The 26,967-nt window shown below is 43.8% G+C and overlaps 1 protein-coding gene and 1 pseudogene across 2 annotated transcripts in view; one reads left to right on the forward strand and one right to left on the reverse strand.

The window, feature by feature from the left end:
- Positions 1–2,001: 2,001 nt before the first annotated feature.
- Positions 2,002–26,967, forward strand: part of PKD2L1 (polycystin 2 like 1, transient receptor potential cation channel) — a gene marked incomplete at both ends in the record, with an annotated part of 41,514 nt that continues 16,548 nt past the window's right edge. Inside the window, 3 exon segments of the mRNA XM_081249876.1 lie at positions 2,002–2,149; positions 2,152–2,235; positions 2,648–2,761. Coding sequence (XP_081106002.1) covers positions 2,002–2,149; positions 2,152–2,235; positions 2,648–2,761 — 346 coding nt within the window.
- LOC308619729 (ras-related protein R-Ras2-like) lies at positions 18,694–19,521 on the reverse strand (annotated as a pseudogene). Its single transcript has one exon. The product of its transcript is annotated as a ras-related protein R-Ras2-like (transcript).

Genomic DNA, 26,967 nt, shown 5'->3' on the forward strand with positions numbered 1-26,967 from the left:
TGATTTGGCACCAGTGTACAGAGAAGCTGAGCTTTCAGCATCATCAGGGGTCAGGGACCTGTCACGTGATGCACCTCCTTGGGTCCATCCAAACCCCTGCTATTCACAAGCCTCCCTTAGGATACAAAATTACCCCAAAGGAATCAGAAACCATCTCCAGTTCCTTCCCCCACTTCTCTGAACTCTACTGCTAGCTTCCTGTTCATCACCCCTGTCCCAGAGTTCAGTTTTGCAAGCCAGGGGTCCTTTTGCAATTGTTTGAAGAGCATGTGGGTGAGAGGTAGCAGCTCCCTTTCCTTCACTATCAGATGATTTCAGACAAAATGAGCAGTACAGGCCCAGTTCCTGATCCTTTGTCTTCCCAAAGGAAACAAACACCTTGGAATGTATGTCCCACTAACCAAAAAAAATGGAAAGATGGGAACTCCTCCATCTAGGAAAGCTCACAGAGTGGCCTTAGCTCCAGCCCAGACAGAGAGTTAATTCCCTTCATAATATCTGGGCCTGGGGCAGGAGCTCCATGCAGCAGACCCAGGGGTAGGACAGGCGCTGTCTCAGATGCTGAGGTACATTTATTTATCAAGGAGCTGAGCCCAGCCCTGGTTGTCTGGGATCAGGATCTCTTTATGGGGACACTGAAGACTGGTGACTTCCACCAGGCTGATGTTTTACTGAGCCCAAAGGTGGGCTTCAGGCCACCGCATCAGTAGAGTAGCCCAGATGGGGAGCCAGGAGCTGGAGAGAGGGCAGCCCCCATTCCAGCCATCAGGGAGGAGGTAACCACCTGCACTTGTGGGACCAGCCCCATACTGAGCCTGTAGACAAACGAGCCAGGGCATGTGATCAGAGGCTGGATCCGGGCACAGGCAAGGATGTGCTCAAGGGTCCTTGCCAGGGTTTTGATTCAGAAACCAAGACTGGATAAAAAGCAGATCAGCCTGGATACCTCTTCTATGAGCATTTTGTGCTCCTGCTTTCAGTTCTAGGTCCAGTACTAAGCAGAGCCACAAGATAAGATTGTCAGCTGAGCTGGGTCCAGATATACCTACCCCTTAAGGAGTCTCAGGTCACACAGTCCTTGCCCTTTGCTCTCTGATCCATCTTCCCAGTCAGTGCTTAGCCTTTTCCCTAGGCTGAGCCCTACACCTTCAAAGAAGACCTTTCTAGCAGTATAGCTCACCCATAAGCTACAAGAGGGCAGACCTCGGAAAAAAGGATACAGATCATCTGGAACTCTGCAGGCTTTTCCCCTCCCCATCAGTGGCCAGAAAGCCTGTCCCTTAAGTATCTGAACCAGGGGGTCCTCCTGCCACTATCCTTCTCCCCCAGCTGTGGGGGTGGAATGAGGAGAGGGCGCAGCTCCAGGTGAGACAGTAAAAGAGCCTCAGACACCGTTGGCTGAGCCTGGGAGGGAGGCAACGCTTTTCAGTCTCCTGTGCCTGCCCTTGGTCCCCACCCTGATCCATGGCGGCCCTTTCAGGAGCTTTTAGTGGACATGAACTCAGACCTGCTGTGGAGTCGGCCAGCCTCCCTCTCCTTCCAGCCCCACCCATTGCTCTTTCATCACCTCTTTCGTCTGACTCAGGACCATCCCTCCCAGGCCCCATGTGCAAGCAGCCCTCTTCTCCCCACAGCATTCACCTCTCTCACCCCTCCTTCCTTCCAGCCCCAGTCTCCACACCCTCCTATTCCCCATCAAGCCCCTGGCTCCCAGTTCCCTCCCACTCCCTTTCCTCTTGTCCCCAGCACTTGCAGCAAGAGGGGAGGGGGAGCCCCTGATAGGATTGATGGTCATTCCCCACCCTTCTCCCCTGCTCCCTCCCCTGAACAGGCACCCGCTTTCCTCCTACAAAAGGCAGGAGACAGAGGCTGTGTGAGACCAGCTGCTCTCACACTCCCTTTCCTTTGCCCTCTGCCGGCTAGGCTGGACTGTGTCTTTGTTCTCTCTTTCTCCAGGTGAGAGTGGGTTCCTGAGGTGCCAGTTCTCCTGCCTCATTCCCCATGAATGCTGTGCAATGTCCCGAGGGGCAGGAGCTGCAAAAGCTGGGGAGCGGAGCCTGGGACAACCCCGCCTACAGTGGCGCCCCCTCCCCGCGTGGGACACCGAGGATCTGTACCATCTCCAGTGCGGTGCCTCCTCCATCCCAACCAAGAAGCCTGAAGATGGACCCCAGGAGAAGGCACACAAGACCCTGGTGTCCGGTTGCTGCCTTCAGATCTGTTGTGGCATCAGAGGTACCTGGTTGGGGAGGGTTCTCATGAGATACTGGAGTCAGGAGAAGGGGTCCACAGAGGCTGTTAGAAGGGAATACAGTCTGAAGAAGAGGTGGAATCTCAGTGTGTCTTTGGGGTTTGTGAATGGTCTGCGTTAGAGCTGAATGCCCCAGAGTACAGAGGCTAGTTTAGTGGTCTCTCAGAGGGAGAGCCTGGCACAGTCATCTCTTGGGGACCCAGAAGGGTATGAGGGAGCTAGTTTGAGGGAAGACATGGATGTGATGATGCCTTAGACTGCCCCACCTGAGATAAGGTGACAGGTAAAACGGCTGGGGTGGAAATGAGAATAAAGTCCAGGGACTGATAGGTAGGGTCACTGGAAGGAACCCTGCTGTTGGGAATCCTGGGCATCTTTCCAATGTCCCTCCCTTAGGACTTTGGGGAACAACCCTGACTGAGAACACAGCTGAGAACCAGGAACTTTATGTCAACACCACCCTGCGGGAGCTTTTGGTGTACATCGTGTTCCTGGTGGACATTTGTTTCTGTGAGTAACATCTGTCCCTGTGCACATCTGTGTGTGAGAACATCTATGTGTACAACAACTGGGCACACACCTCTGTGGGCAACCTCTGTGGGGACAGCCTCCATCTGTATGAGCAGACTGTGCCCTGGGATCTTTATATCAATAATAACAGTCTATTTTATACCTTTTCAGCTTAAGATTTTTTAATTAAAAAGAAGTTGTCACTGAGTTCAGGAGAAAAAGGCAGACTATTGGAAAGTTTTTAATACAGGTTACTTCGTCAAGTGTTATAAGGGGAATCCACTTTTTAAGTTCAAGTTCCTGATATCTACTTAACAGCCACTGTTTTCTATTAGCAGGTGGAAGTTTTTACCCTTCTGTAAAGAGTGGAAGACACGCCTTTCTTTTTATTTATTTATTTATTCATTTATTTGGTTGCACCAGGTTTTAGTTGTGGCCGGCAGGCTCCTTAGTTGCAGCTCCCGGGCTCCTCAGTTGTGGCATGTGGACTCTTAGCCATGGCACACGTGTGGGATCTAGTTCCCTGACCAGGGATCGAACCCAGACCCCCTGCATTGTGCGGACTCTTGTCCACTGTGCCACCAGGGAAGTCCCAAGACACTCTTTTCTGTTCAGAAAAAATAGTTTGGTGGGTTTCACAGAGTTATTATACTAGATCTGATCCACATTTCTTTGGAGGCAGGAGGAAAAAGATTCAGCAGGCCTTAGAGCTCAGATCCCTAATAAAAGGATTAAAGATGCAAATGGTGTGGTAGTCAGTACAGCTAAGGTTCTCCTATGTGAAAGAGCACCATGCCACAGGCTTTGAGGGAAGCTTATCTGAAGATCTATCTATAGATATAAGCTGGGAAGGTTTGGTCTCTAAGTTGAGAGAAGCAAGTGAATAGATAGATCGGTGAACCTTGGAAGAGTAGAGTCAAAGAATTGGAGCTAATAATAAAGGTGGACCAAACAGATGCTATAAGGCCTACAGATAAACATGCTTTGCTTTTCTATTAATCGCTTCTTTAAATTTTTGCACAGGTGAATTTTGGCTAGTTTCATAGAGTTGTGTGTGTATGCGTGTGTTGATTGAAGCTGCAGCTTGGACCTTACAACTAAGGTGCCTCCATTGCTAGGTGGCTTTACACCCCACAGAAGCCTCTGTTCTTTTTAGGATGTATGAATCGTTTGCAAGTAGAATCTGAAGGTCTGATTATATAAGTTTTGGTTTAAAATTTCATCATCTTTGTGAGCTATCCACATGTGTATGAGCCCTCTAGGAAAGCTGAACACTTGTTTTGGTTGTACTCTGTTGGGACTCACTCTGTGGGGATAGACGGGACAGTTCTGCATGTTTACCACAGGCCATCAGCATGGAGTGAAAGGAGGCAGAGCATGTGGGGAACAACAGTCAACCCAGTGTACATTTTTGGGGGCCCGTTTGATTCCTTTCAGCAATGACTCTCAGAAATTCATTTGTTGACATATTGACTTTTTGTCTCAACCATCTGCTAGGAAGGAGTGTTTCTCTCCTTTTTCAGATCCTGTGACAGCAGCTGTAACCTGCGGGCAGAGACTTTCTCTATAAATGACTCGAATATCTCCATTTCCAGGTTAGCCTTTGGAGCAAGATGGGGAGGTTTCTAGCTCCCCAGAGTTAGACTGAACCATCCTGGCTTCAGGGTGGGAAGCTTAAGTTCTGGGAGCCCAGAAGTCCTATCCACTTGTGTTCTCTACTTTTTGAGATCTCAATGCACTGACAAATACTACATGGTCTGTAACTTGCCAAAGTCTGAGTCGTGGACTCAGTCCAATAATTACAGAATCCTTAAGTGGCCAGGAGCTTTAGAGGTCATCTAGTTCAAGGACGCAGAAATCCTTTCTCCAAAATCCCTCCTGTGGTTCTCTGTCAGGTGACCAAGCAGCCCCATCATGGGGAACATCCATGGGAGTTTCACTCTTTCATGGGGCAGCTCTTCTACTGTTGGGAAGCCCTATCTCCTTTCATCCACGGAGCTCCCCTTTCTGTGCTAGACGTTGGACCGAGATACACAGAGGTGACAGATCCTTGAGCCTTTCAGGGGCTCATCTTCTCCTTTTGAGAACTTCCTTCTACTGAGCCGTCTACTTCCCTGTTACTCTCCGAAGTGACAACCCCTCCACTGTGACTGAATATGGCTCTCATGTTTCTCCTTGGTAATATGGTCTCTGGATTAGTCACCTTCTAGTTTCTCACTAAACCAGTCATTATAATATGGTTTCCAGAAGTGATATTATGCAGAGGTTGAAGGCATGGGCTCTGAATTTACACAGACTTGGGTTCAAACACCAGGTTCTACCATTTACCAGGTGAGGGACCTTGAGTAAGTTGCTTAACTTCTCTGAGTTTCAGTTTTCTCATCTGTACCTACACAATCCAATAAGATTATTACATAAGGTACATGAGGCAATATCCATGAAGTCATTACCTCAGTGCCTAGCATATAGTAAAAAATATTCCATAATGCTCACCATCCTGGTTGCCTGTCTCTAGGCCTGATGTATATGATGCCCAGTAATGGACAAAATACTCCATAGTCAGTCTGACCAGTTCAGAGTTCTGTGATGCTGTTACTTCAGTTGTATCCAGATTTGGGGAATATATGAGGACATGCAGAGGAAATACTTTCTAAGCTAAAATCTCAAAAATGAGGAGAATTTAGCTCCCTGAAAGAGAGGTAAAGACAAGGGAAGTTTCTGGGGAGAAAGAACAGCACGCGCCAAGCCCCAGAAGTGACAGAGGGCATGGTTTAGTGAGAGTGCGTCAGTGTGGCTGGAGCAGAGAGTTTGAAGAACAAAGTAGTAAAAGATGACAAGGCTGGCCATTTAAGTAGGGGCGGGTCATGAAGGGTCTTATAAGGTATGATATGGAATTGAGGTGCTATCCTGAGGACCCTGTGGGGAGCCATTGAAGAGTTATAAGCACAAACTGCCAGCCCCCTCAAGAACATTCTTATGAAAGAGAATTTGGAGGCCTTCACATTCTGATGGTTTCTACAACACATAATAAAATACTGCTAAAACTAGTTTCCTAGGCCCCATGCTCGCCCAGCCCCTTCCTTCCTTCAGGCTAATCTTCAAGCAACATTGAGCCTTGGACATGGTTTCAGTAGGGCTTCTTTGGTGCTCTCCAGGGTCCTGACCTCACCTGTCTGGCATCTCAGCTTCCTCAGCCTCCCTGAGCTCTGGCCACCTGCAACTAGACTATATATTCTCAGTGGGGATAATATAGCCCCCAATGGGGTGGAAGTAGTTTCTTTCAGGGCAAAAAAATCCCACTTAGATATTTCCATAGCTTTTTGGCTCTCCAAAGGGCTATAGTACATAAGCAAATGTAGAGAATATATGTGGTATTAAAATTTAATTAGGGGGCTTCCCTGGTGGCGCAGTGGTTGAGAGTCCGCCTGCCGATGTAGGGGACATGGGTTCGTGCCCCGGTCCAGGAAGATCCCACATGCCGCAGAGCGGCTAGGCCCGTGAGCCATGGCCGCTGAGCCTGCGCGTCCGGAGCCTGTGCTCCGCAACGGGAGAGGCCACAACAGTGAGAGGCCCGCGTACCGCAAAAAAAAAAAAAAAAAAAAAAAAAAAAAAAAAAAATTTAATTAGGGTGGAGGGTGATTAGGAAAACAATGTCTAAAGAGGCTCCTGGGTTAGGGTACAATACAAAAATTGTTAAGAAGCACTAAACTAGACCCACCTAGTTCTGCTAGTCAGTGTGCTGACTAAGATGTCCTGCCTAAGGACAGGGATGCAAGTCCTGGACATAGAATCTGGTATAAAGCAGGGCGGCTGTTGTGTTGTTCTATCAGGAAGCTGTCTTCTAAGAGCTGCCATGACATGTGATATGCTGCCATGATATGGATATGCACTGTACCAGTTTGCTTTTCCCTGTCAGTTCCTGAAACTAGGTTCAGATGCTCCAGGACCCATATTGGCATTAAGATAAATACTATGGCATAATGGAAAGATAGAACACTGGAGTCAGACAAACTCGATTCAGATACCAGCTTTTCTGCTTATTGGTTTTGTGATGTTAGGCACTTCCTTGTTGGTAGAACAGGGATAATAATACTTATCTTATGGAGATAACGTATATAAAGAATCTAACACAATTACTGATAGTATTTATCTTTCTGTTATCTAGGGGAATTTCAAAATACTTAATCTTTTAGTCTGTTTGTAAAAAGTACCTTTCAAGAAAGAAGCAAATCTGAAAAGACTATATACTGTATGACTCTAACTACATGATATTCTGGAAAAGGCAAAACTATGGAGGTAGTGAAAGGACTGGTGGTTGCCGGGGTCTTGGGGGAAGCTGAAATGAGTAGGTAAAGCACAGAGGATTTGGGGGCAGTGGAACTACCCTGTGTGACATTATTATGGTAGATACATGTCATTATTATACATTTGTCTAAATGCATAGAATGTACAACACCAAGAGTGAACCCTAATGTAAAGTATGGACTTTGGATCATGGTGATGTGTCAACATAGGTTCATCAGTTGTAACATGTACCACTCTGGCTGTGTGTATGTGGAGGTGAGGGGTGTATGGGAAATCTCTGCACCTTCCACTCAATTTTGCTTTGAACCTAAAACTGCTCTAAAAATTAAAGTCCTTTTTAAAAAGTCTATTTCTAAATTTATTTATTTTTGGCTACGTTGGGTCTTAGTCGTGGCACACAGGCTCTCTAGTTGTGGTGCTCGGACTCAGTTGCCCCGCGGCGTGTAGGATCTTAGTTCCCGGACCAGGGATTGAACCCATGTCTCCTGCATTGGAAGGTGGATTTTTAACCACTGGACCACCAGGGGAGTCCCTAGAATGTCTATTTTTAAAATACATTTCAAATTTGTAGTTGGCTCCACATTTAGGGACACTATCATTTGAGCAGCATCCACTTCTGACATTAAAACTTTAAGTTAAGGCATTTTCTCCAGAAGACCCCAGTTTATCACTACCACCACCACCACCATCATCATCGTCATTATCAACAGCACAAAGAACAAAGCTTTATTGAATAATTTTTCGATGTGCCTGGCACAATGCCAGGTACATTATCTCATTGACTACTCCCAGTAACTCTAAGAAATTGGTTCTGTTATCACTCCCATTTTACAAATCAGGAAAAGTTTAGATATGGCAAATAGCTTGCCCAAGGCCACACAGCAAATAAGTGGCAGAAGTAGGAATCCAACTAGCAGCCTGACACACATTCTAAGCAGTCTCTTTGCATTCAAATTTGTTACACATTAATTAATTAATTTATTTCTTTTTAAATTTTTTATTTTTTGCTTTATAACAAATTTAATCACTTATACATATACATATGTTCCCATATCCCCTCCCTTTTGCGTCTCCCTCCCACCCTCCCTATCCCACCCCTCCAGGCGGTCACAAAGCACCGAGCTGATCTCCCTGTGCTATGCGGCTGCTTCCCACTAGCTATCTACCTTACGTTTGGTAGTGTATATATGTCCATGCCGCTCTTTCACTTTGTCACAGCTTACACTTCCCCCTCCCCATATCCTCAAGTCCATTCTCTAGTAGGTCTGTGTCTTTATTCCTGTCTTACCCCTATGTTCTTCATGACATTTTTTTTCTTAAATTCCGTATATATGTGTCGGCATACAGTATTTGTCTTTCTCTTTCTGACTTACTTCACTCTGTATGACAGACTCTAGGTCCATCCACCTCATTACAAATAGCTCAATTTCATTTCTTTTTATGGCTGAGTAATATTCCATTGTATATATGTGCCACATCTTCTTTACCCATTCATCCGATGATGGACACTTAGGTTGTTTCCATCTCCGGGCTATTGTAAATAGGGCTGCTATGAACATTTTGGTACATGTCTCTTTTTGAATTATGGTTTTCTCAGGGTATATGCCCAGTAGTGGGATTGCTGGGTCATATGGTAGTTCTATTTGTAGTTTTTTAAGGAACCTCCATACCGTTCTCCATAGCGGCTGTACCAATTCACATTCCCACCAGCAGTGCAAGAGTGTTCCCTTTTTTCCACACCCTCTCCAGCATTTATTGTTTCTAGATTTCTTGATGATGGCCATTCTGACTGGTGTGAGATGATATCTCATTGTAGTTTTGATTTGCATTTCTCTAATGAGTAAAGATGTTGAGCATCCTTTCATGTGTTTGTTGGCAGTCTGTATATCTTCTGTGGAGAAATGTCTATTTAGGTCTTCGGCCCATTTTTGGATTGGGTTGTTTGTTTTTTTGTTATTGAGTTGCATGAGCTGCTTATAAATTTTGGAGATTAATCCTTTGTCAGTTGCTTCATTTGCAAATATTTTCTCCCATTCTGAGGGTTGTCTTTTGGTCTTGTTTATGGTTTCCTTTGCTGTGCAAAAGCTTTGAAGTTTCATTAGGTCCCATGTGTTTATTTTTGTCTTTATTTCCATTTCTCTAGGAGGTGGGTCAAAAAGGATCTTGCTGTGATTTATGTCATAGAGTGTTCTGCTTATGTTTTCCTCTAAGAGTTTGATAGTGTCTGGCCTTACATTTAGGTCTTTAATCCATTTTGAGCTTATTTTTGTGTATGGTGTTAGGGAGTGATCTAATCTCATACTTTTACATGTCCCTATCCAGTTCTCCCAGCACCACTTATTGAAGAGACTGTCCTTTCTCCACCGTACATTCCTGCCTCCTTTATCAAAGATAAGGTGACCATATGTCCGTGGGTTTATCTCTGGGCTTTCTATCCTGTTCCATTGATCTTTCTGTTTTTGTGCCAGTACCATACTGTCTTGATTACTGTAGCTTTGTAGTATAGTCCGAAGTCAGGGAGCCTGATTCCTCCAGCTCCATTTTTCGTTCTCAAGATTGCTTTGGCTATTCGGGGTCTTTTGTGTTTCCATACAAATTGTGAAATTTTTTGTTCTAGTTCTGTGAAAAATGCCAGTGGTAGTTTGATAGGGATTGCATTGAATCTGTAGATTGCTTTGGGTAGTAGAGTCATTTTCACAATGTTGATTCTTCCAATCCAAGAACATGGTACATCTCTCCATCTATTTGTATGATCTTTAATTTCTTTCATCAGTGTCTTATAATTTTCTGCATACAGGTCTTTTGTCTCCTTAGGTAGGTTTATTCCTAGATATTTTATTCTTTTTGTTGCAATGGTAAATGGGAGTGTTTCCTTGATTTCACTTTCAGATTTTTCATCAGTAGTATATAGGAATGCCAGAGATTTCTGTGCATTAATTTTGTATCCTGCAACTTTACCAAATTCATTGATTAGCTCTAGTAGTTTTCTGGTAGCATCTTTAGGATTCTCTATGTATAGTATCATGTCATCTGCAAACAGTGACAGCTTTACTTCTTCTTTTCCGATTTGGATTCCTTTTATTTCCTTTTCTTCTCTGATTGCTGTGGCTAAAACTTCCAAAACTAGGTTGAATAAGAGTGGTGAGAGTGGGCAACCTTGTCTTGTTCCTGATCTTAGTGGAAATGGTTTCAGTTTTTCACCATTGAGGACGATGCCGGCTGTGGGTTTGTCATATATGGCCTTTATTATGTTGAGGAAAGTTTCCTCTATGCCTACTTTCTGCAGGGTTTTTATCATAAATGGGTGTTAAATTTTGTCGAAAGCTTTCTCTGCATCTATTGAGATGATCATATGGTTTTTCTCCTTCAATTTGTTAATATGGTGTATCACGTTGATTGATTTGCGTATATTGAAGAATCCTTGCATTCCTGGAATAAACCCCACTTGATCATGGTGTATGATCCTTTTAATCTGCTGTTGGATTCTGTTTGCTAGTATTTTGTTGAGGATTTTTGCATCTATGTTCATCAGTGATATTGGCCTGTAGTTTTCTTTCTTTGTGACATCCTTGCCTGGTTTTGGTATCAAGGTGATGGTGGCCTCGTAGAATGAGTTTGGGAGTGTTCCTCCCTCTGCTATATTTTGGAAGAGTTTCAGAAGGATAGGTGTTAGCTCTTCTCTAAATGCTTGATAGAATTCGCCTGTGAAGCCATCTGGTCCTGGGCTTTTGTTTGTTGAAAGATTTTTTATCACAGTTTCAATTTCAGTGCTTGTGATTGGTCTGTTCATATTTTCTATTTCTTCCTGATTCACTCTTGGCAGGTTGTGCATTTCTAAGAATTTGTCTATCTCTTCCAGGTTGTCCATTTTATTGGCATAGAGTTGCTTATAGTAATCTCTCATGATCTTTTGTATTTCTGCAGTGTCAGTTGTTACTTCTTCTTTTTCATTTCTAATTCTATTGATTTGAGTCTTCTCCCTTTTTTTCTTGATGAGTCTGGCTAATGGTTTATCAATTTTGTTTATCTTCTCAAAGAACCAGCTTATAGTTTTATTGATCTTGGCTATCGTTTCCTTCATTTCTTTTTCATTTATTTCTGATCTGATTTTTATGATTTCTTTCCTTCTGCTAACTTTGGGATGTTTTTGTTCTTCTTTCTCTAATTGCTTTAGGTGCAAGGTTCGGTTGTTTATTCGAGATGTTTCCTGTTTCTTCAGGTGGGATTGTATTGCTATAAACTTCCCTCTTAGAACTGCTTTTGCTGCATCCCATAGGTTTTGGGTTGTCGTGTCTCCATTGTCATTTTTTTCTAGGTATTTTTTAATTTCCTCTTTGATTTCTTCAGTGATCACTTTGTTATTAAGTAGTGTATTGTTTAGCCTCCATGTGTTTCTATTTTTTACAGCTCTTTTCCTGTAATTGATATCTAGTCTCATAGCATTGTGGTTGGAAAAGATACTTGATACAATTTCAATTTTCCTAAATTTACCAAGGCTTGATTTGTGACCCAAGATATGATCTATCCTGGAGAATGTCCCATGAGCACTTGAGAAAAATGTGTATTCTGTTGTTTTTGGATGGAATGTCCTATAAATATCAATTAAGTCCATCTTGTTTAATGTATCATTTAAAGCTTGTGTTTCCTTATTTATTTTCATTTTGGATGATCTGTCCATTGGTGAAAGTGGGGTGTTAAAGTTCCCTACTATGATTGTGTTACTGTCGATTTCTCCTTTTATGGCTGTTAGTATTTGCCTTATGTATTGAGGTGCTCCTATGTTTGGTGAATAAATATTTACAATTGTTATATCTTCTTCTTGGATCGATCCCTTGATCATTATGTAGTGTCCTTCTTTGTCTCTTCTAGTAGTCCTTATTTTAAAGTCTATTTTGTCTGATATGAGAATTGCTACTCCAGCTTTCTTTTGGTTTCCATTTGCATGGAATATCTTTTTCCATCCCCTTACTTTCAGTCTGTATGTGTCTCTAGGTCTGAAGTGGGTCTCTTGTAGGCAGCATATATATGGGTCTTGTTTTTGTATCCATTCAGCCAATCTGTGTCTTTTGGTGGGAGCATTTAGTCCATTTACATTTAAGGTAATTATTGATATGTATGTTCCTATTCCCATTTTCTTAATTGTTTTGGGTTCGTTATTGTAGGTCTTTTCCTTCTGTTGTGTTTCTTGCCTGGAGAAGTTCCTTTAGCATTTGTTGTAAAGCTGGTTTGGTGGTGCTGAACTCTCTCAGCTTTTGCTTGTCTGTAAACGTTTTAATTTCTCCATCAAATCTGAATGAGATCCTTGCTGGGTAGAGTAATCTTGGTTGCAGGTTTTTCTCCTTCATCACTTTAATTATGTCCTGCCACTCCCTTCTGGCTTGTAGAGTTTCTGCTGAGAGATCAGCTGTTATCCTGATGGGGATTCCCTTGTGTGTTATTTGTTGTTTTTCCCTTGCTGCTTTTAATATGATTTCTTTGTGTTTAATTTTTGACAGTTTGATTAATATGTGTCTTGGCGTATTTCTCCTTGGATTTATTCTGTATGGGACTCTCTGTGCCTCCTGGACTTGATTAACTATTTCCTTTCCCATATTAGGGAAGTTTTCAACTATAATCTCTTCAAATATTTTCTCAGTCCCTTTCTTTTTCTCTTCTTCTTCTGGAACCCCTATAATTCGAATGTTGGTGCCTTTAATGTTGTCCCAGAGGTCTCTGAGACTGTCCTCTGTTCTTTTCATTGTTTTTTCTTTATTTTGCTCTGCAGCAGTTATTTCCACTATTTTATCTTCCCCCTCACTTATCTGTTCTTCTGCCTCAGTTATTCTGCTATTGATCCCATCTAGAGTATTTTTCATTTCATGTATTGTGTTTTTAATCCATGCTTGATTCATCTTTAGTTCTTCTAGGTCCTTGTTAACTGTTTCTTGCATTTTGTCTATTCTATTTCCAAGATTTTGGATCTTGGAAATAGAATCTTGGATCATCTTTACCATCATTATTCTGAATTCTTTTTCAGGTAGACTGCCTATTACCTCTTCATTTGTTAGGTCTGGTGGGTTTTTATCTTGCTCCTTCTCCTGCTGTGTGTTTTTCTGTCTTCTCATTTTGCTTATGTTACTGTGTTTGGGGTCTCCTTTTTGCAGGCTGCAGGTTCGTAGTTCCCGTTGTTTTTGGTGTCTGTCCCCAGTGGCTAAGGTTGGCTTAGTGGGTTGTGTAGGCTTCCTGGTGGAGGGGACTAGTGCCTGTGTTCTGGTGGATGAAGCTGGATCTTGTCTTTCTGGTGGGCAGGTCCACGTCTGGTGGTGTGTTTTGGGGTGTCTGCAGACTTTTTATGATTTTAGGCCACCTCTCTGCTAATGGGTGGCATTGTGTTCCTGTCTTGCTAGTTGTTTGGCATAGGGTGTCCAGCACTGTAGCTTGCTGGTCGTTGAGTGAAGCTGGGTGCTGGTGTTGAGATGGAGATCTCTGGAAGATTTTCGCCGTTTGATATTATGTGGAGCTGGGAGGTCTCTTGTGGACCAGTGTCCTGAAGTTGCCTCTCCCACCTCAGAGGCATAGCACTAACTCCTGGCTCCTCAATTTGGGATGATTTGTTGTCTATTCATGTATTCCACAGATGCAGGGTACATCAAGTTGATTGTGGAGCTTTAATCCGCTGCTTCTGAGGCTGCTGGGAGAGGTTTCCCTTTCTCTTCTTTGTTCTCACAGCTCCTGGGTCTCAGCTTTGGATTTGGCCCCGCCTCTGCGTGTAGGTTGCCGGAGGGCGTCTGTTCTTCGCTCAGACAGGACAGGGTTAAAGGAGCAGCCTCTTCGGGGACTCTGGCTCACTCAGGCCGGGCGGGAGGGAGGGGCACGGAGTGCGGGGCGAGCCTGCAGCGGCAGAGGTCGGCGTGACGTTGCACCAGCCCGAGGCGCGCCGTGCGTTCTCCCAGGGAAGCCATCCCTGGATCCCGGGACCCCGGCAGTGGCGGGCTGCACAGGCTCCCGGAAGGGCGGTGTGGACAGTGACCTGCGCTCGCACACAGGCTTCTTGGCGGCGGCAGCAGCAGCCCCAGCGTCCCACGCCCGTCACTGGGCTCCGCGCTTTCAGTCGCGACTCGCGCCCGTCTGTGGAGCCCCTTTAAGCAGCGCTCTTAATCCCCTCTCCTCGCGCACCAGGAACCCAAGAGGGAAGAAAAAGTCTCTTGCCTCTTCGGCAGCTCCAGAGTTTTCCCGGACTCCCTCCCGGCTAGCTGTGGCACATTAGCCCCCTTCAGGCTGAGTTCTCGCCGACAGCCCCAGTCCTCTCCCTGCGCTCTGACCGAAGCCCGAGCCTCAGCTTCCAGCGCCGCCCGCCCCGGCGGGCGAGCAGACAAGCCTCTCGGGCTGGTGAGTGCCGCTCGGCACCGATCCTCTGTGTGGGGATCTCTCCGCTTTGCCCTACCCAGGTATGTGGGGAGTTTCTTGCCTTTTGGGAGGTCTGGGGTCTTCTGCCAGCGTTCAGTAGGTGTTCTGTAGGAGTTGTTCCACGTGTAGCTGTATTTCTGGTGTATCCGTGGGGAGGAAGGTGATCTCCGCGTCTTACTCTTCCGCCATCTTACCCGGAAGTCTGACACATTAATTATTAACACCCATCGACATCTTATCAAGGATAACTCCATGCCCTACCCTAAAAGAAGCAGACTCTTTTTTAAAAAAATATTTTTATTTATTTATTTGGTTGCACCAGGTCTTAGTGGTGGCAGGCGGGCTCCTTAATTGTGGCACGTTAACTCTTAGTTGTGGCATGCATGCGGGATCCAGTTCCCTGACCAGAGATCGAACCTGGGCCCTCTCCATTGGGAGCACAGAGTCTTATCCACTGCGCCACCAGAGAAGTCCCAGAAGCAGACTCTTGAGAGAATTCTACCAGCTGATTACTTTTCTTTCTTTTTATTTCCATATTTAAAAGGTGATATAAAAACTTAAGGAACATTTTGAAATACAATTCACCACCACAGTACCAAAGGTTATTTTCTAATTACCAAACTTTATCTATATAGTTATATATTTTGCCTAGTTGTATCATACTGTACACTTCCACTTACAATTATATCATAGTTCCTCATGTTTGTAAGTTGTTTTTATATTTTCATTTTAATGACTACAGTCACACCACAATTAACTAAAACATTTCTCTTGTTATTTCAATATTTGCCTAGAGTAGGTAAATATATATATGCTTGCTGCTTTTTTTCACCACTTTTGTTGAATTATCTCCTTGGAATTTCCAGGGAGAGAAAATTACTACAAAGACAGGAATGTATTCTTGGTACTTGCTATGTGTTGTCATTTTGCCTCTGTAAGCAATCATATAAATTTATTATGTTGCTAGCACTGTAAGGTCATACCAATTTTTGTCACAACTTCATTAACATTGGATATTCTTATTTATATTTTTTATTACTGAATAGGCATAACGTAGTACAATTTACCTTAATTTATTGGTCTTTTGTTACTAGTGAGGATGGAAAATTTTCTCATGTTTTAATATACTATGTGTATTTACTTTTGTGTAAATTGCATAAGAAGTATATTTGAAGACAGGCAAAGAAGCAGATTGGGGGTGAAGTTTGGCACATTAGACCTTAGGTGAGGGACCAACCATCAAAGGGCTTATTTCCAGGATGTGAGTTCCTGGGGCTGGAAAGAACAGTCAACTAAGTCAGGCATCACCTGCACAGCAGTTTGGCCTGGGATGGACCCCAGTAGACTATAGTGGTCAGCCATACTGACCACATTTCTTCTCCCTTATGCTTTATTCTAGGAACCGGGTGGGTCTAGACACCAGGGCTATTTGGAGTCTCATCTGGCTAAAATAGATCTATCTTTTTTTTTTTTGCGGTATGCAGGCCTCTCACTGTTGTGGTCTCTCCCGTTGCAGAGCACAGGCTCCGGACGCGCAGGCTCAGCGGCCATGGATCACAGGCCCAGCCGCTCAGCGGCATGTGGGATCTTCCTGGACTGGGGCATGAACCTGTGTTCCTTGCATCGGCAGGCGGACTCTCAACCACTGTGCCACCAGGGAAGCCCAGATCTATCTTTTTAATGCAGGCATTGTGGGTGAACCATCGATCTTTTCATAATAACCATATCAGTCATGCAGCCCTTTAAACCTTACAAAGAGCTTTCATACCTATTACCTCATTTGATCCTGACAGCAATCCTGTAAAGGATAGATATTATTATTTCCATCTCACAGATTAGGAAGCTGTTGTTATTGTCATTATGAATAGCCCAGGAGTGATCAGTAATTCAGAACGGTCCCTGATGGGTGGAGTCAGTCCTATTCCTGGGCAGAGAAAGTGCTGGAGAACGATCTTCCTGTCTCCACCCCTTCCCCCCCACTGTCATGCTGTTTCTGAAAGGGCTTCCAGCCTTTTGTCTTCTTGGCAGGATGGCTGTAGCCTTTTGTTGATGGAGGAAACATTGAAGGTCTTTGTGTGGAAACAATGGCTGTTTGTTTTAGGAGACAGTATTGTTATCTCAAAGGTGCACCTGGGACTGCCCCCACTTCCCCCCATAGGAGCAGCTCTGAGCCAAGACAAGGCTGGGTCTGGTCACCATGGAGCTGGGGAGGAGGGCAGATACCCTTGGCCTTTGGTGACTTGTATCTACACACCAACTAACGTCAATTGGATGTTCTTTATCCGCTACTGGTTGTAAGGAAATGCCTGCCTCTGTTCACTCTGCTTTCTTGTAGAGAATTTTAAGATTCTGTCCATAGATTGGTGGAATCTTGCATTAACAGGAGAGGCTGAAGTAAGCTTGGAGATCAGGAAGAATATGTCTTTTTTAAAATTGAGATACAATTGACATGTAACACTGTATTAGTTTTAGGTGTACAACATGATGATCTGATATATTTACCTATTGTGAAAGGATTACCACAATAAGTTTAGTTAACATTCATCACCACACATAGTTACAGTTTTTTTTCTTGTAATGAGAACTTTTAAGATCTACTCTCTTAGCAACTTTTCAAATATAGAATACAGTATTATTAACAATAGTCACCAGTCCTGTACCCCAGGATTTATTGATCTTATAACTGGAAATTTTTATGTTTTGACCACCTTCACCCATTTTGCCCATCTCCTGCATCTGGTAACCACCAATCTCTTCTCTGTATCTATGAGTTCAGGGTTTTTTTTTGTTTTTGTTTGCTTTTTGTTTTTGTTTTTGTGTTTGTTTGGTTTTCTTTGTTTTTTAAGATTCCACAAATAAGTGAGATCATACAATATCTCTCTCTCTTTCTCCCCCCCCCCACACACACATCACCTTTTCCTTATCCACTCATCCATCAGTGGACACTCAGGTGGTTTCCATGTCTTGGCTATTGTAAATAATACTGCAATAAACTTAGGGGTGCAGATATCTTTTTGTGTGTGTGTGATAACAGATCAATTTTAATTCTAGCACCTGAAGCTATTCAAGGGTATGCTTTAAAAACTTCATGGAACTGTTGTACACATTCAATAAAGTGACAACTGTGCAATACCACTTAGTATCTCAAAATCAGGAACATACTTTTGAATTGTTTAAACACAATCCACAGAATTAAAAACAAAATCGGAAGTGATCCACAGTTATACTAATTGTCAATTAAAAGTTTTACCACTTACTATTTGATATAACAGTCAATATCTAGTAGGGGATATCGGAAGTGATTTCAGATTCTCATCCCATTGTACTCTATTGGGAAGATTTCTTGAGTAGCTATGTGACTGGCCAAAGGTGGGTACAGCCAGGACCAGAACAGCATGTAAGGCTCTACCACAGTTTCTGTAGTTTTGACTTTTTTTCCTTTGTCAGCTAAAAGTGCACAGTGAGAATTAAATACTTATTTTACATATACACAGGTATGCTGTGAAAGCATATTTGCTTACAAACATATAAAAATACTTGTTAACTGGTTTGATAAGAAAATAATGTATAAAAGTATATAGCAAAACATTAATCATCTCTGACCCTGGAAAGATCAATTCCGTATTTTATATTACAAACAAAAACAGTTTTAGTTTTTCTGAATCCCTTATCCAGAAATACTTGAAAAGGAAGACAGACAGGAATTATTTATTGTTACTCTCAACATGGCTGTGAAAAGGGTTAAATTAAAAAACCAAGAACACTAAAATGACTAAGTCCAGAATGAGTCCAAATATTTGGCCACAGAGAATATTATCTTTAGGAATAATAGTAAAGGCTTTACACACAGTTTTTAACCTATAAATACAGTAGACATTTCGGTGTTTTGGCCACTGGAAAACAAAGGCTATAGCATCGGTAAAGGTCTGAGATGTCTCACTTTTGTGGATTCAATTCAGTGTATTTAAGGTTAACTAAAGTTGACATCAAAATTTTTAGAGATAGGCAAAAATTCACATTTTAAAAAAACTCCCTATGTTTCTATTTAGAGTAACAGTAGGCAATATGATTCCAGAAGTTAAAAGTTATTTCACAACCTATGACTTCAGCTTGGCAAACAGCTTAGGTTCCAAAACTGATTCATCCCTATTAAAAGTAAGTCCTTAAAAAAAGAATGTGTCTGTGTATATAGATATCCATTTTAAAGGAATCAGAAATCCTTGAAGCAGCCTTAGTGTTTCCTTTAAATCTGTCTTGAATGACCATTGGATTAGCTTCATGGAAAGGATTAGCCAGCTTCTTGGTCTAAGGCTACCACGGTGATCATTTATCTAAGGCTAGAAAGGTACCAGCGTGATGTAAACTGTAAGGAGAGAGGGAGAAGATGAGGGCTTTTCCTGGCAGTTTGTAGCTAAAATTCAAGGGATTCTTAGAAAATGACACAGTGGCAGCCTTTCTTGTCTTTTTCTTTCGTTGGTTCTGGTGAAGGAGGACATTCCTGCTATTGAAATTTCCTTATAACCCGGACAAGTTCATGGAAAGCTTGATCTATATTCATCCTAATCTTTGCTGACGCCTCCATGTATGTTACCTTAAGCTACGGTGCTAACTGCTGTCCTTCTTCCTGCATTACCTGTCTCTGATGATCCAGATCTGCTTTATTACCAATTAAAATCATTGGAAACTCATCACGATCCTTTACTCTGAGAATCTGTCTTTGAAACTTATAGATTTCGTCAAAACTGCCTCTGTTACTGAAAAGACCAACAGGAAACCCTCGCCAGTTCTCAAGTACTGTTCTTCATAGCTCCAAATTCCTCTTTCCCGCTGTATCCAGAATATCTAGCTGGGCTGCCCGGTCACCCATCCCACACTGCTTTGGGTAGGAATCCTCGACGGCTGGATCATAATCCATTACAAAATAGGACTGGATGAACTGGATGGTGAGCGCCGACTTGCCCCCGCCGCCCCCGCCGACCACCAGGAGCCGGTAGGTCTCTTGGCCGGAGCCGTCCCGCCAGCCGGCGGTGGCCATGGGGACGCCGCCTGCCCTCGGCCCGGCTCCGGGGACCTGTGCGGCTGGCGGGCTGCGGGCGAGCGGCCGGGCGGGGGTCCCGGGGGCCGGGAGCTGCTGGAGGGCCGGTCCGGGCGGCAGCGCGGCGCCCGGGCTGACCGGGTCCCGACCGAGACGCGGAGAAGCGAGGTGACCGCATCGGCGAGGGGCTGCAGCGGCCGTGGGGCCTCACTCCTGCGCACGTCTTCGCAGTGCCTGCCAAACGCAGCCTCCAGCGCCGCTACAAATGGCCCTCTCAGCAGATATCTTTTTGAGATAGTGATTTCATTTCCTTTGAATAAATACCTAGGAGTAGAATTACTGGATCATATGGTAGTCCTATTTTTAATTTTTTGAGAAATAGAAGATGTCTTTCTTGACTGAGCATACCTAGAATTAACAAAGAAAGGAACAGAAAGATATTGGACGTTCAGGAAATGTCTGTGGGTGAGCCCCTAACCCCCATGTGGCTGTAATGATGGCAGAAGATAATTGGTCACATAGTATCATAACATTAGTGAAGGCACAGTGGTGATGGAGAGAGCATGGGACCTGGAATAAGATGACTTGCTTCAAATGATGGTACAACCAGTTACTAGACACGTGCCTTTGACAAGATGTAGGTCAAGATACTTAAATCTCTGGAGGCCTTGATTTCCTTGTATTTCTTTTCTTTTTTTTTTTTTTTTTTTTTTGCGCGGCTTGTGGGATCTTAGTTCCCTGACCAGGGATCGAACCCGTGACCCCTGCAGTGGAAGCATGGAGTCTTAACCACTGGACCGCCAGGGAAGTCCCCCTTTTTAAAAAAAATTTTATTGGGGTATAGTTAATTTACAATGTTGTGTTATCCTTGTATTTCAAATGAGGATAATGTCTGCCTTTGTGAGACTGGTGGAAAACAAATAAGGTACTTAGTACAGTGCCTGGCATATAGTGGGCTTTCAATAAATATCAGTTGTCATTCCACATCATTTCCATAAACTTGGAAAATATTGAAATGTAAAGTTTAACCCACCGGAAGCCCAAGGTCTGTTTGAAAACACCAGGATAATGCTTAGCAAGGATCCGAAAGATTAGCCCTCTAGAAGGGGTTGCCAAGGATTAAGAATGGCCGTGGGATGATGATTTCATGCCTCAGCACACTCAGTTACCCTTGGCCTATCCAGACCCAGAGAATTGTGAATTCCTTCTAGTACTAGAGTGAGGTGATCTGAGTCAGTTCAACTTAAATGATTGGGATTTAGGCCCTACCAGCAGGCTTTGACCTGTATTTGCTATAGCAGAATTCCCTGGTGTCCCAGAAGTTCCAGGGCATGGATCACTATTACAAGACCGGTGGGCCTGGACATATCCTGTTGTCCAATGCTGAGTGACAACTTGTCATTTAGTTTCCCCCATGTGGGACTGTCATTGGTCTCTAGAAGTACAGTAGTACATTTAATTGCTAGATCTTAGGATCAGGGAAAGGATTTTTAAGAACTATGCTTCAGTCAGGCACATAAGTGCAGGCAGCACTAGCTGATGAAATCTGGGGCACCACCAGTGTAAGTGGCCTGAGAAAGGACACGTAGCACGTATTCATAAGGCACAAGTCTGAGTGCTGACTGCCTCTCGCCAGCTGAATGACCCTGAGCTAATCATATAAACTCTGAACTTCATGATTCATAGGAAACTGCTCATGGGTAAGGTGGAACAATCAGGCCATGGCTGACCGGCTATAGCAAGATATTGCATAGAAAAGCTCTTTGAAAACTATGCAATGTGGCACACAGGTAAGGGATTTTAATAATATTGATAATGATCTCTTTACACTATGGAGTGGTGGCAGCAGGAAGTCTAAGGTTTTAAGTTCAGGCAGATTCTCAGGTCTGGGTGGAGGTGCTAGTCACAGAAATGAGGCATAGGGCGGTGGTTCTCAAAGGTGAGCAGATTATTTCACAACATGAAGGAAAAGGACAGTTGAGACAACGAGAGCTTGGGTATTCATACATTCATACGTTCAAACATTTATGAAGTCCTACTATGTGTCAGGCCCTAGGCCAACTGTTAAAGGGTTTGAAATAGAGAGACTCATCCTCTGCCTTCAAGGAGCAAAAGAGGTGGACATGTAAACCAACAGTGACATGTGGTGTGATGAATGTCATGGTGAAGGAGTGCTCTGGACCATGGCAAGATGTGAGGGGCAAAATGATCAGAGAGACCTGGGAACTGTTGCAGGTCCCAGAGGCAGGCAACCATTCACATCCGAGGAGGCCCAGAGTCAATGCCAGGGAAGCCTAAAGTCATTGCCGTTTGCTTGCTTGTTTGTTTTAACACCTCTGGCTTTCAGCCTGGAGGAGGCAGGGGTTGAAGCAGGCAGCAAGAGCCAGCTAGGACCTCAGACTATGGAAAGGCAAGAGCTTTGCTGAGTCTGGAAGGGCAAGTCTGAGAGGAAAATGTAATTTTAACTAATGCATAGTCCTTGTTTTAAAATGTCCAATAGGGCCACTGTTATTAACCACTATTAGTAGTTCGGTGTATATAATTTCAGCCATTTTCTAGGCACATGTAGATATACATAAATTTTAGATAAGAGGCTTTGGTTGGTTTATACTAGAAGGCGGTCTGTGTAAACAGAGATGAAATGTCCACCGAAGGTGGGAGGTGTAGGAGGCTTTCCCAAGGTGTTGATGGCTGATGGCAAAAATCTCAGTATAGGAGGATCTCTTGATGTACTTTGTAGAAACTAACTCACACTTCAAAATATCTGCCAGGAACTGCCAGATTGCAGTGAAGGCAGGAATCAGGGGCAGTGCTTCTTGCTGGGTACCTCTGTATCCTGGCCTCACTCTCCCAGCATCTCCTTTCTTCTCTCTTGTCTCTTTCCCCAGCTCTGGTCCACTGTGCTTTCTTCTCACCTACCTCTGCCCACAGTATTTGACTCTTCTTTCCTTTTGACTTTTTTCTCCGGTCCACTGTCCATAGTCCTCCTGTCCCTGACACAGCTTCTTGAGATTTCTTTGAAAGGCTCTTTCTGATGGGAACTCCAGTGAAACATTGTTCACTTTTGGTTCTTGAGCCCCAGGGAAGGTGTGTTTTGTTTTGTTTTTTTAACGGAAGTTGATTTACAATGTTGTGTTAATTTCTGCTGTACAGCAAAGTATTTCAGTTATGCATATATATATATATATATACGTATATAATACATTCTTTTTAAAAATTCTTTTTCATTATGGTTTATCATAGGATACTGAATATAGTTGTCTGTGCTGTACAGTAGGACCTTGTTGTTTATCCATTCCATATATAACAACTTACACCTGCTAACCCCAATCTCCCACTCCATCCTTACCAAACCCCCTCCCCCTTGGCAACCACCAATCTGTTCTCTATGTCTGTGAGTCTGTTTCTGTTTCCTAGATAGGTTCATTTGTGTCATATTTTAGATTCCACATATAAGTGATATCATATGGTATTTGTCTTTCTCTTTCTGACTTACTTCACTTAGCGATAATCTCTAGGTCCATCCATATTGCTGCAAATGGCATTATTTCATTCTTTTTTACGGCTGAGTAATATTCTATTGTATATGTATACCACATCTTCTTTATCCATTCATCTGTTGGTGAATGTTGAGGCTGCTTCCATGTCTTGGCTATTGTGAATAATGCTGCTGTGAACATAGGGGTACATGTATCTTTTTGGATTAGAGTTTTGTCTGGATATATGCCCAGGAGTGGGACTGTTGTATCATATGACAATTCTATTTTTAGTTTTTTGAGGAACCTCCATACTGTTTTCCATAGTGGTTGTGATCTCGGCGAGGCAGCAATGAGTGGTGGTGTGAAGCGAGATCTTAATTCCCTGCCCAGGAATTGAACCTGGGTAGCCTGGATGAAAACTAGGAATCCTAGCCACCACACCCCCTGGCTCTTGCCCCCAGTGAAAAATGCATTTCTCACAGAGGCAAAACTGTAAAAACAGGTACAAAGTTTATTATTAGAGACATAGCACAACAACAACTGGGAGAGCGCACAGAGAAACAGTTTGTTTAGTTAAGATAGAAGCAAGGCAGAGATGCACACCTGGAGAGAAAGGGTGGGGCATCCTCCCTAATGAGGAGGAGTGCAGTAAAGAGGTGGTTAAGTCATTTATATAGGTCAGTTCTTCTGGGTCTTTGTTTACATTTGGCCAATTATCTGGTTGCTTTTTCCACACCTGACCTGCCTTAGGAGCCTCCCCAACATGCGTGCACAACTTTCTTCCAAGATGGATTACAGCCCAGAGGCCTATGGGATGGCCTTAGCATCACATATTACGGTGAGGTGCCCCGTCCTTTTTGACCCCAAAGGAGCCTTTCTGCACATGTGCAATGTTTCCCTTGCCCCAAGGATGGGAAATATATGACCTCTTGATCTTTTAACAGGGTGTAGTCCCACTCTGTCCCTGCCATAAAAATGTCCAATGTCCGGTTATTTACCTTATTTCTGTTGCTGGTTTTTATGAGGTGCAGATCTCGAAATATAGACAGGAGACCAGTCATAAATATGTAGTCCTGGAGCCCATTTGTCTCTTGCTTCGGGAAATGTAAACAGGGAGCTAGTAATGAACGTCTGGCCTGGAGCCCATCTTCTTCTTACCCCAGGAAGTGTGAACAGGAGGCCAGTTGTAAATGTCTAGCCTGGAGTCCATCTATCTCCTGCCTCAGTTGTACCAACTTACATAGGAAAAGTTTGATAATGTGTTTCAAGGAGTTCACGCCCTTCAAAGCGATAATGACATGGTCTTGATTTAAATGATTTAAAAATCCATATATTAATTACTTAAATATGTCGTCCCTTTCTGTAGAACAATTTGAGAGCCTCCTTTTGTGTACTGAGTGAGCATGCCCTGTAGTAAAGGAGATGATGCATTTATCTGCCGTGTCTGAAGCTGTCTTCATACATTTTTCCTGGACTGCCTTTTTTTTTTTTTTTTTTTGCAGTACACGGGCCTCTCACTGTTGTGGCCTCTCCTGTTGCGGAGCACAGGCTCTGGACGCACAGGCTCAGCGGCCATGGCTCACGGGCCCAGCCGCTCCGCGGCATGTGGGACCTTCCCAGACCGGGGCACGAACCCGTGTCCCCTGCATCGGCAGGCGGACTCTCAACGATTGCGCCACCAGGGAAGCCCCTTGGACTGCTTTTATTTTGCAATATCACATGAGCCAATCAGTGATGGGCTACCCTTAACAGACCCTGTAACTCCAGAGAGAATCGATTCTTGTCATTGGATGAACATATGGTTTGGTCATGGTATTGATTATCCTACAGTCTTCACGGAATCATTGATGCATGCAGCTTGGACTGCAAAATTACAGGTGAAGTCCGTGGCTTCTCTGTAGTGAAATCACTCATTACCAATTCTACTACCTTAGTTATCTTTCTGTAATCTTTTATAAGGATAGTGCGTGAAACGGTAGCATCATAATTGGGGTAACCCCTATATATGTGGTTTAGGTATGTCTTGCCTGGTTTCCCAGCTTTCCTGGGTCCACATTTTCAAGGACTCTAGCCATGGCACCCTTTAACATCAAGGGCTCTTCTCTTAATGCTTCCTCAGTTTTAGTATTAAATATCTCTTTGGTGTAGGTAGATATAAGCAGCAAAGTCTTTTTTAAAAAAATTTATTTAATTTATTTATTTTTGGCTGGGTGGGGTCTTCGTTTCTGCACGTGGGCTTTCTCTAGTTGTGGCGAGCACGGGCTATTCTTTGTTGCAGTGCACATGCTCCTCATTGCAGTGGCTTCTCTTGTTGCAGGGCATGGGCTCTAGGCTTCAGTGGTTGTGGCACGTGGGATCAGTGGTTGTGGCACATGGGATCAGTAGTTGTGGCCCACGGGCTCTAGAGCGCAGGCTCAGTAGCTGTGGCGCACGGGCTTAATTGCTCCGCGGCACGTGGGATCTTCCCAGACCAGGGATCGAACCTGTGTCCCCTGCATTGGCAGGTGGATTCTTAACCACTGCGCCACCAGGGAAGTCCTAGGCAGCAGTCTTTAAACCTCAGGTCTATAGTACTCTCCATGGCCTTGGCTTTTTTCAAGATGATCAGTCTCTGGGAGATCTCAGGTAAAATCTTTCAAGGAAACACAGATAAGAGCAAGCACAGTCTTACTCTGTAACCTTCTAGGAGGATATGTGTAGAACCACTTCTGACTCATCAGCCAGTAAAAAAACCCATACTGAGGAGGTCTCTTATGTTATACCCCAGTTGGCATCTTCTCTTGAAACAGTGTGCCCTTCTTATTAAAGACCAAGCTATATATGTCTTATATATCTCTCCCGATATTGCTGAAGTTCATTCTATGTCTTGAGGTTTTTGGACAAGAACTATGCTATTTGGGGGCCAGTATTTTTCTTTCCAGGATGGCCCTGAAGAAGACCATCCATCTTCCTCAGGGCCTTTGACCTCCTGGTTTAACTGCTGTCTTAATAAACTTTTCAAGTGGCTCTGAAACCATGTAACAGTTTACAATCCATCAGCTAAGGTTATATTAAATCTATAAAAATCAATTGCTGGGGCTTCCCTGGTGGCGCAGTGGTTGAGAGTCCGCCTGCCGATGCAGGGGACACGGGTTTGTGCCCCAGTCCGGGAGGACCCCACATGCCGCGGAGCGGCTGGGCCCGTGAGCCATGGCCGCTGAGCCTGCGCGTCCGGAGCCTGTGCTCCGCAACGGGAGAGGCCGTCAACAGTGAGAGGCCCGCGTACCGCAAAAAAAAAAAAAAAAAAAAAAAAAAAAAAAAAAAAAAAAAAATCAATTGCTTTTGCTTGCTTTTGCATCTGCACTAAGAAATTGAACAGAACAGAGAAATTCCAGCAGCTAATCACAAGTGTATTCTTGTGGCCTGTTCCCTAGACCCATCTCCAATCGTGTAGGTATCTTATTTCAGTATTTCATCCCCTGAGATGATCTGTTACGAAATTGATTCAGCATTGACACATATTTATAGGTCTTTCTTACCCCTGTCATAAGATCTCAGAGCCATCAGAAATTTTAGGGGGATCACTAGTCGGTTCTTGGATTCGTTTTCCACTTCTCAGAATGATCACCTTCAGCCTGATTGGATTCCTTCAAAAGCAACTCATAACCCTTTGGCCGTGAATCTGATTTCCTAAGAAGAAATGGGCCATGTGTAGTCATAGGTTCTCTAGAACTTTAATCCTCTCAACGTAAGTCCTAAAAGGCTTGATAATGCTTAGTTACCGAGGTAGCTGTGAGTGATACAGTTCTCTCAGCTGTATTCTCTTAGATACACTGATGTGAAATACTTCAGTGAACGCTCTGAGGACTTAACCCTTCCCTCATTTCCAGGTCCCAACTTTCTTCTGCCTACTCTCCATCTTAAGAACCATAAGGTATTTGGAATCCAACTTTGGATGATCCAATAGCATTAATCAGAATGTGTCAGTGGAATGGCAAGCAAAGAAGAGAGTGAAGGGAGAA

Source organism: Mesoplodon bidens (genome assembly GCF_964165515.1).
Source record: "Mesoplodon bidens genome assembly, chromosome: 1".
Taxonomy (NCBI): Eukaryota; Metazoa; Chordata; class Mammalia; order Artiodactyla; family Ziphiidae; genus Mesoplodon; species Mesoplodon bidens.